General features: G+C 37.3%; 1 protein-coding gene across 2 annotated transcripts in view; it reads right to left on the bottom strand.

Moving 5' to 3' along the window:
• STIM2 (stromal interaction molecule 2) overlaps positions 1-13343 on the bottom strand; it is a 182743-nt gene extending 169400 nt beyond the window's left edge. For both annotated transcript variants that reach the window (XM_036900554.2, XM_036900555.2), the window contains exon 1: positions 12687-13343. In XM_036900554.2, the coding sequence (XP_036756449.2) occupies positions 12687-13095 (409 nt within the window). In that variant the 5' untranslated portion in view covers positions 13096-13343. The remainder of the gene's footprint in view (positions 1-12686) is intronic.
• Between the last annotated feature and the right edge of the window lie 1076 nt (positions 13344-14419).

Here is a 14419-nt window from a genome sequence, read left to right as displayed (position 1 = left end):
ATGTCAGTGATTAAATTATACTGTATTTCAGATTAACTGCCTGTATATTTTGAAGTGCTGGACACACCGTGTCAAAGTGATATTTGTAAACCATTAATCACTATGATACAAGGTATTGTCAACTACTACAGATTACAATCAAAGACAAACCTTTCAAGTAAAAAAGTATTCACAAGGCTATGGTACAACTTCTAAGCAAAAAAGATGCCATATAATAGATACTTCAAATAGGTTAAAAATTAAGAAGAACTACTATGATATCACATGTTAGACAGATACTGCTAGTTAGAATTGCAATAAAGGTATAAACAATCTGTTAAGAAAGTTCTATGGTGGAATATGACTTGTCTTATTGAAGATGACTTTAATTAAAAGACTTAATGACAAAAGAAACACAGAAGAGCAGTAACCATGTTCATTTCTGCCCACCATTATATCTTCAACTTGTACAACAGTACACTGAACACAGAATATGCTCAAGTATTTACTGAATGAACGAACATTTGGGATGGACCTTGAGACATGGAGAGGACACTCTAGTATGAGAGAAACATGCAAGCAAAGAATAAAGGAGGAAAAAAGGGGTATTCAAAAAACAAGGAGTAGCCTGATTTTGCTGGAGTATATTTATCACATGCAGAAGATCAACAGGGGTTTGTGTCCACTATGAACTTCCTAACAAGTTTAAATTTAACTTGTATTAATGGAAAATAGTAAAAGTTTTATTAATTCAAGTAAATTAAAAGAGAGTACAAATTGAGTTTACAAGAATATAGCCTCCTTTAGCACAAATGATTCAGTTCAGAACCAATGTGGTAGCAGTAATAATGGGGAGAATGGGAAAAAAGTCAAATGTAACTCCAAGAATTTGTGTGTGGTTGATTATGAAAACAGTGGTACCATTCAAAGAAAAACAAAGTTGAAGAAAAAATGGCTGGGAGAGGGAGTCAGGTAAAGAAAATGACATTTGCTGAGCATTTTTTCCTTGATAAGCACTTCAAATACACTATTTTATTTAATATTCACAACAACCCTGTGAGGTAGTTATACTCCCATTTTACAAATTAGGCAAAAAAGGTCAAGATACTTCCTGAGAGCTTGCAAAACTAATCAGTTGTGTGTCATTCCCACCCTTCTTCCTTCCTAAGAGAAACTCCCTTCAAATATCGGGCAGTAGTGTGCTCAGGAATGTGGGCTACTCCCTTAGCCCTGAGAGAATGAAACATGATTATCCTCAACAAGGGAAAACCTATTCCCTTGTCCAATAATCCAGGCTGGGCCTAGAGAAGAAAGCTCTGGAAGACTCTCCTACCTGCATTAGCATTGTAGATACCATTAGGGACCTTAAAGTCATCAATGTAAGAGCTGTCCTTGATTCCTCCATTTCTTTCCTTCCTGTTTCCCAATCCATCAGGCACATCAAATAAGTTCTAATTCCAAAATATCTTGTTAAACCCACTTCTCTTTCCATTATAGTCCAAGCCACTATTAATTCTCAATTGGACTCGTAATTAACACTACTGCCCTATGCAATTTCCCTGTGGCCACTCTTGCTCCCAACAATTCATTCCCCAAACAGCCAAAGAAATCTTTAAAATGCCAATCATGGAGCAACTGGAACCCTTGTGCTCTGTTAGAAGAGTTGTAAAATGGTACAACCACCATGGAAAATGGCATGTGGGTTCCTCAAAAAATTAAAATTAGAATTATTTTTAAAAAATTAAAATTATGATCCAGTAGTCCCACCACTAAGAATATACCCAAAAGAAATTAAAGCAGAGTTCAAAGACTTACTTGCATATCTATGTCTATACTTGCAACGTCTATGAAGCTCTATACCATATGGCGCTTCACACTGTGTAGCCAGATAACATGCTATACTCCCCCTCCTTCAAGACGCTGCCAAGATGATGCTCTCACTTCTTCAAATCAAAATATTTCTTGCCCCAAGGTCTTTGTCCATACTATATTACTCCTGAATGGAATGCTATTACCCAGCTCTTCACTTGGCTCATTATTATCCTTCAGAGATCACCTTAATTGTGACCTTCTCAGGATTCCCTAACCAGTCTACCTAAATCAGCAGTCCCCACACCATCCACATTATTTTCTATCTTACATAGCTCTTGTTCTCTGATAGCATTTCTCACAAATTAAAAAAAAATAAATTCTCTATTTTCCCAACTGAAATGCAAGCTCCGTGGGGACAAGGACCTCATCAAACTTGTTCATCACTGTGTCCCCGATACTTATGCCTAGAATACACTTACCAAATATTGAGTAATTTCACATATAAAAAAAATCCCTCTATGAGCCTATTATTAAATATATATAAATATAATACAGATCTTAAAAAGACTGTAACTGATTTTATATATATTAACTCTAGTGGTGGAGGTAGACATATTTCCTACTTTATACTTTTCAGTATGTTCTAACTTTTCTATAATTTTGAAGAGAAATTGATGATTTTTAAGTCTGATATTTCAACTGCAAAGGGCTTTAAATCTTTTAATTATGTAAAGTAATGAAGGCAGAAAATGACTTAAGCTTAAGATAATGCTACAAGTAACTTTTTTAAATATGCCATAGTACTCCTCAATCTCACTGTCTAGACTTCATTTCATATTTCTATAAAGTTTTAACTAATCTCAGACCATTAAGGGTTATTTAGATCACAGAAGTGACTCAAACTATATCTTTTTTAAATGCAACATAAAGCATCGCAATACTCAATATATCACAACACTTTTCTACAACTATCCTACATCTATATCTAGTTTTTTTTTTAGAAGTCAACAACTGAACACTTATAATTGCCAGACTCTGTTCTAAGCACTTTACATATATTAACTTTACATATATTAACAATTTATTCTTCAAATCCATTTTAGAGATAAGGAGATGCAGGAACTGCAGTACTTTGATTTATAAGAAAAATGTGTATTTGGCCATCCAGATGACAAGATATTTTTCATAATATTTGGTCTTCATCCACAGTTCCTAGCTCACAGCTCCCATATCCTTGGAATTTCCCAAGCAATAAAATCAATGGGAGCATATCTGTTGTACTATTTAGGCTCTGGTGGTCAGTTCTTAAAGGTGAGATGGGAGAAATAGGTGTCTTGTTATTTATAAGAAGCCTTTTCCACTACAACATAGTTTGCGTTAATTAGGTGATTTTTGCAAAGCTCCTCAGGTTGGGGGGCTGGTTACCATGGGAACCAACCAAGAATAGAGGATTGGAACTTTAGTTCCATCCCCTGATTTCTAGTAAGGAGAGTGAGACTAGAGGTTGAATCAATGACTGATGGCCAATAAGCTAATATAATGAGGCTATATAATGAAGCCCCCATAAAAACCCAAAAGGAAGGGATTCAGAGAGCTTCCACCTTGCAGAACTGGAATGCTTACATTTGCCACTATGCTAGGCCCCAAGCTCCACAAGGACAGAAGCTCGTTTGTTCTGGACCTTTCCTATGTCTCTCTTGATCTGGTTGTTGATTCGTACCCTCTAATATCCTTTTTAATAAGTCAGTAATCTAGTGAGTAAACGGGCTTTCCTAAGTTCTGTGAGCCATTCTAACAAATTAATGGAACCAAAGGAAGGGATCATGGGAACCTCTGATCTATAGCTAATCAGTAAGAAGTATAAGCAACAACCTGGAATTGACATCCTGAGTTAGAGGGGCCTCTCTGGAATCTCCAATTTGTAGCTGATTGGTCAGAAGTACTGGGCCTGCAACTGGCATCTAAAGTAGAGGGTGGTCTACTAGGACTGAGCCCTTTCCCTCTGGAATCTATTTCTATCTCCAGGTAAACAGTGTCAGGACTGAGTTGATTTCTCAGACATTCTGCTGTTGTCTGACAACTGCTTGTTGGTGTGAGGTACAACCCCCACCACGGCCACACACACACAGTACACATTCACCAGTAACTGGGTCCAAGAACCCTTCTGAGGTACTAATAGATTAAATCACCTACCCAAAATTACAAAACCACTGTCAGAATGGGACTCAAGACCAAGAAACCCTGCTCTAGCTTACAGGCTATGCTCTTAATCAAACTGTACAAAAAAATTCATGAATTTCAATATAAAAATGTACGCTTCTTAAAAATTACATTCCAACCTTAAGGCCTATTTATGAAAAAAAAGCACAAATAGGAATTACCCACTTACTGAATTTTTTTAAAAAGTCACTTGTCTCAAGATTCAGAAATTTTGTTATGAGTATTTGCTTAAGATTCCAGAATATTTAATAGCAAATTGTTAAAAAGTTAAAATCTTTTTTGGTTAACCAAAGATAAATGAATAAGGAACTTGGACAATAGAGATCTAAAATTTAACATTAATTACAATGTTTAATTCTACTACTTCTCCAGCCTTCATTTCCTAATTCACCTCCAGTCACACTCTGTACTTTATGAAGATCTCTGGCACTGGAGGATTTTTAAGATATGAACTATTTGAAAATAATCCTAACTCTCCATCACTTATAGTAATTTATGGGGATGAAAATAACCTCACAAGGATTCTCTAAAGAATAAATGAGACAAAATATACAAATGCCTGTATAAATTTGAATCCCACATGTAAATACAGATGTTGGTATACTATAAGTAGTCTGATCACTGACTGCCACCCTGGGTATTTATTTGGTAATACACAGTCTCCACCTAGCATTCTCAAATGCCAAGGTCTATGATAAATGTCATTCCCCCTCACCTTCCTCTTCTCACACTGCTATACTTTTCCTTGTTATACTTTTCCCTATCTGACAAACCCTTATGCAATCTCCTGAATACCTCTAGTCTGGGGAAAAAACTCATTAATAAGCCACTCTCCACATCAAAGTTAGGAACTCCATCTTTGCTGTTCTGTTGGATACAGTACATATCCTTATGCCCTTAACCGTCATCACAATGTACTATCACCCTTTAAGAGGGGAGATCTCATCCTAGAATATGAGGCAGAGTCAGTATCACAGATTCTGAAATTTCAAATACTTAACTTGGTGACTGGCACATAACAGTCACAGAAATTTTTTGTTTGGTTGCTTTTTTGTTTGCTTGACTGCTTGTTAATGAAGACTAAAAGTAATACCAAAGACTAAACAAAAAGGAACTATATTTATTTATACCATACCTTGTTCCAAAACAGGGGGAAGAGGGGCTTATTTTTAATACAGCAAATATATAAGAAGCCACTTCTAATACTCTAATAGATATTTTTAATAAATGAAGGGATGTTACTAGATAAGCTACCATAATAGTTTCCTTTTAAAAAACAAATATATTTATACATTATTTTCAGATCAAGTGATCCATTCTCAGACAATTTTCAAGTTTATATTGTTCATGCAAGGATAAAAATGGTCAATTTCAGCATCTTTATATTTCCAGTTCCACAAATCATGTCTGGCACAAGATAGTCAATGTTTAAAACTACATGCACACATGACAGATTCACCATAGTCTGACTTTCTCACTTTTAGCCTTTACAGTTCTTTTTAGGATTCTTTTCAATAGACCTAGAACCAAACACTGGATATACATCAGAGGGTACACTGGAAAAAAAATATTGAAAAAATAGCAAAGGGTACCTATACCCACAGTTGAACAAAGATTTAAAGTAAATTTTTTTAAATTTGGTACCCATAAATACAGAAGAAAGAAATATCAAAGATTAACACAGTCTGAATATGTGTAACAAAGTAGAAAGAAGAGCTGAAGATGATTAATAGTAGGGAAACAGGAAAAATTACATATTTGTCATTAATGGAAAAGGTAAAAGTTTATTGCTGGAGAACAGGAGTGAGAAGGGCAATTAAGATTATCTATTACTAAATAGCAAATATTTTTCAAAAAGATAAAATTTCAAGTAAGGGTTTTAAAAACCTTTTTCACTTACTGAGAATCATTTAATAAACAACTACAAATCACTTTCATTATTCTTAGGGTTTGTGACAGGTTGCTGAGCATTTAATTCACCTCAAGTATTTTTTAAATTAAAAAACCCAGCACTTAAATCAGTAAAATAGTTTTTGAAGTGTTTCAGTTCCATATAATGGCAAGATCAAAGACAGAAGTAGAGAAAGAAAGTGAAAACAACTAGAGAAAAAAGAGTAAATTACACACAAGCCAAGATCTATAAGCAAACAAAAAGATAAGTTCATTTGCAAGAACCACTGGGTCAGATACAGGCACCTGGGGTACATTAGTCCAGGTAAATTGTTCCTGTCATATTCTGTGGTTCCTTGGTCCCACAGGGGAGGGGTGGTACTATTATCCTAAGAAAACACTGACTAGCCACTATTAAATATTCTACAACTTTAGCCTTAATCCTAATGCTGTCTCACTTTGGATGATACGGCTGACAAAGCCTAGCAGAAAGGAAATTACTCTCAGGACTACAGCCATAATGGCTGTACAGTGTCACCTCAAGGGCCAAATGAAATAAAGCCAAAAATAAAATCAATCATTGGCTTGGGATTCCCTACCCCAAGTTACATCTTTCCTAGTAATGAAATTCTCTGAGAAGGAAATGTTCAGTTAAACTAGAGGAATAGACTAAGGACAGAGACAAGAGAGAACCACCCTTAAAATCAGCAACAATGAAACCAGTCAAGAATACTGAAGGGAGGATTAGAAAGTGTCAGGAAGGATTGAATATCCAATATCTATTAATATAAAGATCTAGAAAGATAAGGAAAAGAACAGATCATTTAGGTTCACATTTGACATCACTTACAGATCAAGCTCAGAATTCACATATTGAAATTCAAGAGTTATTTTTGAAATGAATAATATGCCACTACTCTGAGACACTGATATTCAAGATGGGGGAGGAGAGTTTAACTCTATTATGTTAGTTCAATCTCAAAACAGTTACCCTTTGTTAAGGAATAAACATGCATTTGTAAATATGGAATATGAAAAAGCTTTATATAAACAACTTTGTAAATCATCACATAAATTCAACCATATACAAAAATAACTTTTACATTAAAAAGGAACATCTGAAATAAGACACTACAACAAATAATGCTGCTGCTTGCATATTTTCAAGGACTTGTACCAATTTAAGTCATTCTACAAACTTTGGGTGTTTAAAATGAAAACGTAATTTTTGTTTCTTAGGCTTTCTATTAATAGATTCTAATCTAACAATAAAACAAATTTTGTAAAATTTTCTCTGAACATTTTCATAGCTACAGAACCATTTAAACTCTTAAGATCTCTACTATATAGCATCCTAACTGGTCTCTTTATTATCCTTATTATTTCACATCTATCTACCCAGACTTAGCCTTCTCAAACATAGAAGTCATGTCACTTACTTTTTCAAAAACCACAGTGCTTCTCAACCCAATAAACAGATTTTTAACTCTTAAATTTATGAACAAAACACTCTGAAAGGTTAAAATACCTTTGTTAAGCCTTTTTTTTACCTAACAATTTACATTCTCTATAATGTATGCATATTTAGTATTACTAAGTGTTTTAAATTCCTGTAGATTAAATATTCAAAGTTTGTTTCCAAATAATCTAGTAAAATGGATATACCAAGAAAATGTATTGTTTTCCTGTGGCTTCTCATAATCTCCCCCACATGACTAAGTAACCATTTTAGATGAGTTGATATTTCAATACATAGGGAATAAACCAGGGAATATTAAAAGTCTTCCTCAATAATTTGGCCCAACCTTCTTCTGACAGTTCCCACTACTTCTACATATACCCTACACTACACTCTAAAGAGATGTTTTTACACCTTATTGCTGCAGATGCCTTCTCCCAAAAAGCCCTTTACTCATCTCCACACTAAGTATGTAATCTATAATCAAGGTCCAGCTCAAACACTGTCTCCTTCAAGTAATATTCCCTAATGGCCTTTCTTTCCCCATCATTTGCAGTTCATTATGGTACTAATCACTCTACCTCATTATTATGTTCCGTTGTGTGTATAAGGTTGCATGCTAAATAACAGTTAAGAATCAAAGCTTTGTAATGGGAGAAACTCAGGTCAATGTCTGACTCTGCTGACCTTGGCCAAGTTATTTAAGATCATCCTACATCAGTTTCCTCATCTCTTATATGAAGAAAGATGCTATCTAACAGGGTTAATCTCAGAATCAGATTATTCTCAGACAGCTACTAATGGTTCAATAAATATACCTATTATTCTCAATAGGCAGACCCATGTCTTACGCTTTTTTGTATTGTTTCCCATTCCTACTATGTGATATTCTGCATGTGCTTAATAATTGCTTAGTTGGTGAAATCTAAACAGATCTTAGTAAGATTAAGGTCCAAATTCTACTGAATATCAAAATTGCCTTACTAATCATATTAACAACAGTTAATTTTAATATTAGCTTAGCCAGTTTATACTTTAGCTGCTGTGTACTTAAATATAGATCTCATTCTCAAAGTGTTCCACCTTGCATTACCATCAATAAGTAAACCAGTTACTCTTTTGTTTAAAAAGAGTCTAAATTACTCTCAAAACATTAGCATGTATCCAACCATAAAGCAAGCCTTTTAGCAAATTAAAGAATTCCTGTGTGGATCCTCCTATTATTAAAGTTAAACTAATCCTGAAACCACTTTTCCAACTGGCCTTCTAAGTTATTCCTGTGCCAGGGGATTTCCAGCAAAGACCAATCAGTTCTGCCATGGTAGTTTCAAGAAGAGTACCAAGGGATGCACTGTTTCCAGAACAATGAAATTACAACTAAGTATTACATGTTTAGAATAGACTAGATCAAAATGGATGAGTGGATTCTTTAATCCTGTAGTTATGCTACCAACAGAAAAAAAAAAAAAAACCTACAGCAACGGCAACAGCCAAAAACTTGTGAAGAAAAGGACTAGTCATAACTGAGCGACAAAGACAACGACATAGCAGGAGATCTGGCCATCAAAAAGGCAGCTTCAGGAAATCATAAAGACAACTTCACACAGGAGGAACAACAACTTCTAGTACTTTGTGAACTACACTGTGAGTTTAACTATTGTCACAAAATGAATATTAACACATAAATTCATTGTAAAATATTAAAGCAACATATATATACTACACTCAAATTACTTTTAAAAAAAAAGGTGACAACATTTGCTAAGTATATGTTAGGGATACAAGGTGAGGTAATTAAAAGTGAAGTTTAAGATTTTTTCCAATCATAAACATGCTTAGATATTTTACTAATGAAAGCCCCACAACTCCGACATGATTAACACTAGTGAGTAAACTGGATCTTCTAAATGGTACTACACCTTCAAGAAGAAGGTTTCAAATTTTCATTGAAATTTTAGTACTTCTAAAACATATGCTTTAAAATGTTTTACCTAATAACATACCAAACTAGTTAAACATACTATATTTACTATAAATCTTCATGAGGGCACTAAAAAAGGTTAAATCATAAAGAATGATAGAAAATATTTTCAAAATTAAAATGTTTTAAAAAATCTGAAACATACATATGAAAAAAATATTTCCTTCAATTATTCTGTGTATTTTGCCAAAATAAACTGTATTCTACAAATATGTGCTATATTTAAGTATTTGTTGTATGCATGTGTGCATGCAGGTGTGTATATTCATTGTCTCTCAAACTATTTCTCAAAGACCATACCAGGATGAGATCAAGTCACTAATTCTAAATGTTAGGCAAAAACAAAAAAAAAGGTGAGGTTTTTAATTATTAAAGCATTGCTTTAGATTATAATCAATAAACTCTCAATCACCAATCTCTAACTTGCTTTAAATTTCAATCACTTTCATAGAACCCAAATATATATGTATATATTATTTATAACATTGTATATTATAAAATATTTATATTTATGTAACATTTTTATATATTGTGATTTAATCTCTTAATGCACAGCATTATAAATGTTGATTTAACTTATCAAGACATTTGCACACTGGATTTTGAAAAGGTAATATAAAAAATACATAAAACAATATTCATTAAGACAATGGGTCTGTTTATTTTGATGATTTCTCCTATGTCTCCTTATAAGAACATGCTTGCTCAAAGCTAAGCATGCAATAATTTAAAGGCAATTTATTCTTAAAATACACTAACCTCTTAAGTAAAACTCTTGAGAAGCAAACTTCAGTGGAAAAGAATGTTTTCTACATTAGTCAGAGGCAAACTCTTAAGAAGTTTGTAAATTATTAAAAATACCAGTATGTAGAGGAAGATAAAAGGTAACAATTATCTTGGCTGTCATTTTCAGGGCTATGAAGAATACTCAAGAGTTAAATGACAACTTTAATACAGAGCCAGAAAGAACAATTCCCTCCAATCTCTTTAGAGAGTTTTCCATTTTCAAAATTCACAGGAAGCTTAGTTTTATTACTGATACTCTCTATTCCATTGCTAACCAGTAACAATGCCTAGAATACAACATACTATTTTTTAAGTTTGGTGTGTGGTTCTACTTTATTAAGTGTGTAACAGCAATAATTATGTTCTACTAGCACACCATTTACAAATAGAAACTATTTTTAAAAAGCACTATTCCTACAATCATAAAAACAGGAAGGAGCCCTACAGAGACCATACAGTTGAAGGAAATTTTCTATATTCTCTAACTTTATCATGGACTTTCAATTTACCTTTTCCCAAATACCAGTGCTATTGACTGTATTTACATAAATTTATTAAAATAACAATTTAACTTGTACACCTTGAGTAGTCTATCTTAAACTTCAAATGGAAATGTTTATCTTGTTAAAAATCAATATTCTAACAAAGGGAAAGAATATTAAATATAAATTCTATTTTAGGAAACTCATCTTAAAACACTACAGCACAAACTCATTTTATGTAATGTATCAGACTTCTAAGAATTGCCTTTCCCTTTTCACAATGCCGTAACTGAGAAATTTAAGTCTTCAAAAGGAGGGATTACAGACAGCTTATTAAAATAAAATCCCTTAAGTAATTTTCTTGATATACTCTAAACAGTATACAATATACCATTAATAATTAATATAAAATCTTCTGAATCCCATACATACCCTACTACTACCAATCACACATTGATAAAACATTAGCCAATTATTTATTAATCAAACTTTTCTGTTCAAGAATCCAAGAGCCACACTTTCATAAGCCAAAATATTTCTGCTCTCTCCCTTTCTGCATGAGGTATTAAACCTTCACATCACCATTTTATCTTGCTACTCTTCTAATAATCACAATTCTTCACCACATTTCTATTTGGAGAATAAGGCTACTGAAGCATAAAACTAATGTGTTCAAACTAATATGTTCAACCTATCCTCTCACTCAAACTACACTATGCTCCTAAAACTGATTTCATCCAAATTACCCTATGTGATAGGTATGATGTTTCAAGCTTCATGTAAAAGGGCTCCATGCTTCAATGTAAAGCAAGATAAATATTCTGATCATTTGTTTTATACACTACAACCTCTGAAGAGCTTTACAAAGTTTACCACTATCCTCCTCCCTAGAGTATCCCGTCATAGACCCCCAAAGAGCTGTTTTGCCCTGAAGAATCCAGAGCTCCTTAGCACTTCTCAGAGCAGCTGTTAGTAACTTTCAGAAGCCTGCTGGACTATCAAAGTGGTTAAATTAATGATGGATCATCTTGTTCCACTGCACTTTTTCCTTTTGGTCTTGCAATTAATGTAGAAAACCTACAGATTACTTTTAAAAATAAAGGACAAAGGAATAAGCACTACTTTAGCTCCACCACTTTTCCAGAAGAAATCATTTCAAGATCTTTATTATTACATCATTACATAAACCACACATATCAACTGTACACAATACGGGAAGATTTTACAAAGGTTCAGTTTCCTACCTAACCTTACCAAACATGTTTGCAAGTTTTCAATTATTTCGAGAACATTCAATATTAAAAAGGTGCTGATGCAGTATATCAGAACTGTGCTGACAACAGTTCTGGGTGTTATCAGAACAAGCCCTGGATATCTTGCACTTGGTAAATTTTAGGTATATTTCTGGTTACCTGCTGATCTTTCTGCACCCTTCAGTCATCCAGTGATGCTCCCACAAGCAAATACTTTCAGTCCTTCAAAAATGCCTTCCTCCCACCCTCAAAAATACACACTAGGCTTAGAGGTTTCCGGATACTAATACGGAACGACTAATACCACTAGATATTATGGCTCTCAAAGAATCCGCTCTAGCAGTCTCCCCTGGGACATTGTGCTCAGCAGGGCTTTGAACCTGTGAGACTCGCTGCCAGCTGCCTTTGCAAAAGCAGCACAACAGGCAGACTCAATACCGCATTGCTGCTGATTTTTTCTAGCAGCTTAATAAAACAAAAGAAAATCAGCCCAGTAGCCTGCAGACTCCGCTCGCTCTTTTGCAGCACCAAAGAGAAACCACTGCACTGCTTGTTGTGGAACACCGGGGAGCCTAACTTAAGCACAGGGAGGCGAATGCAGCCAGAGGCTCTGGCAAGGGCGGGGGCCGGGGGGCGCGGAGGGATGTAAAGCGTCCGGAGAGTAGGGGTACGCGACCAAGGAACGGCTAGGACGCAGGCGGCCGGGCGCCCGGCACCGCATCACGCAGTGGCCGCGGCCAACGAATAGCGGGCACCGGAAAGGGACCCGGGACCCTCCCTGAAAAAGGGGTCCCGCAGCGGCCCGCCACCCCCGGGGCCCTCACCTGTCAGGAGCGCCGGGCTCTCGCCCGCCGCCGCGGCGGGAGAGGACGCGGTTGCCGCAGCAGAGCCCGACACCCGCCGCCCGCGGAGATGCCTGGGCACTAGCTCGCATCCGTCCGCCGCGCCGGCCACCAGCAGCCCAAACACCAGCAACGCAGCCCAGCGCCGCCGTCGCCACCACCCCGAGGCCAGGCCGGGCGTCGCGCCGGGATGAGAGCCTGGAGGAGGAGCGGGGAGGAAGCGCAGCGGCGCTCCGGCCGCCGGCCACTCGCAGGCTCCACGAGGCGCTGCCGCCACCGCCTGCGAGTCTTCGGGCCACCCCCGCCGCCTCAGACGCGAGCTGCTGCCGGGCGCCAGCCTGGTCCCCTCCGCTCCGGCGGCCTCTGGAGATCGGGTCCCGGCTGCGTTCATTGGTTCCGGTTATTTAAAAAAAAAAAAAAAAAAAAAAAAGGTGAGGGGCAAAAAGGTACGGCGTCTTCAGGCCGCGCGCGACACCCGCGCTACTGCGGCGGCGAGACCGGAATCCGCTGCTCTACCGCCTCCACACAGCAGCCCCAGCGCCCGCACCGCCGCCGCCGCGGCGCATCCCCCCGCCCTCTCCGGCCCGCGCCCGTCGTAGTACCACGCTCTGCCGGACGCCTCCCCTCACACTCGCACACGCATACCAGTCCCCCGCCTCCTTCAGCACTTCCACGGCGCAGGCGCGGCGCTGCTGTACTGCGCCTGCGCGGCACTATAGCCCCGTCCCAGGGGCGTTCCCGGGAGGACCCAAGTGCTGCGAGGCGGTTTCTAACGCTTTGGAGTTGCTGCTAAATTATGGAGTGGAGAGGAAGGAGAACATATATCCCTGTTCCCTTCACCCCCGGCCATTATTGAGGGACAGCAAGGACATCAAGGGGATAGGGAGAAGAGTACGGACATCCTAGAGTTGTAGCTGTGTAGACGGCAGCATTAACTCAGGAGTCAGAAAAACGTAATCAGAAACAGCGGCGTTTCCAGAGTTTCAATATAGGCGTAGCTTACGAAAGGCCGGCAATGTGTAAGTGCAGGTTATAACGCATAGCCTAGTGTGCCTCGCACTGTTTCTAAACGCTTTACAAATTTACGCATTGTAACTCTACAAGTTGGGTGGTGGTGTCTTGTTATCCCCATTTTATAAATTAGGAAACTAAGGCTCAGAAATGTTCAGTAACTTGCCCCCAGGTCCCACAACTAATAAATTCGAGACACAGCTGGCTTTAGCACCAACTAATGTAAATACTGAAAAGGATTTGCTCTGGCCTAACTCTCCTTTGTTCAAACATTACCTGAACTATCACCTCGCTACCCTCACCCCAAATGTCAGCTGAATAGGTTGACAGAAAAATTGTGGTTCAGACCTCAGTTGGCTTCAACTTCCTCCAATGGAGCACACGCGCGTGCACACACACACACACACGCACATGCATCCTCTCTGTCAGGAGCACGAAGTTATTTACAATTTGCAGATAGGGTTCTTAAGTAAAAAGATCTTGTTTGGAATTGGGCTTTTTATAGTTGGCTTAGGGTTTTAATTTGGTTTTTATTTGTTTGTTTTCTCAAGTCAAGATGCTCAATTACACAATCTTCCAAAGATTTTCTTAGGCAGCCTGGCCAACATAACCATGAATATTCACTGTGGAAGGGCAGATGCACAATTCAAAAAAGAATCAAGAATTTCTTTGAGGCTAATCAATCTATCAACAGCTATTTCTTT

This window comes from Manis pentadactyla, chromosome 5 (assembly GCF_030020395.1).
Source record: "Manis pentadactyla isolate mManPen7 chromosome 5, mManPen7.hap1, whole genome shotgun sequence".
NCBI classification, from domain to species: Eukaryota; Metazoa; Chordata; class Mammalia; order Pholidota; family Manidae; genus Manis; species Manis pentadactyla.
This window is presented reverse-complemented; position numbering and strand designations above follow the sequence as displayed.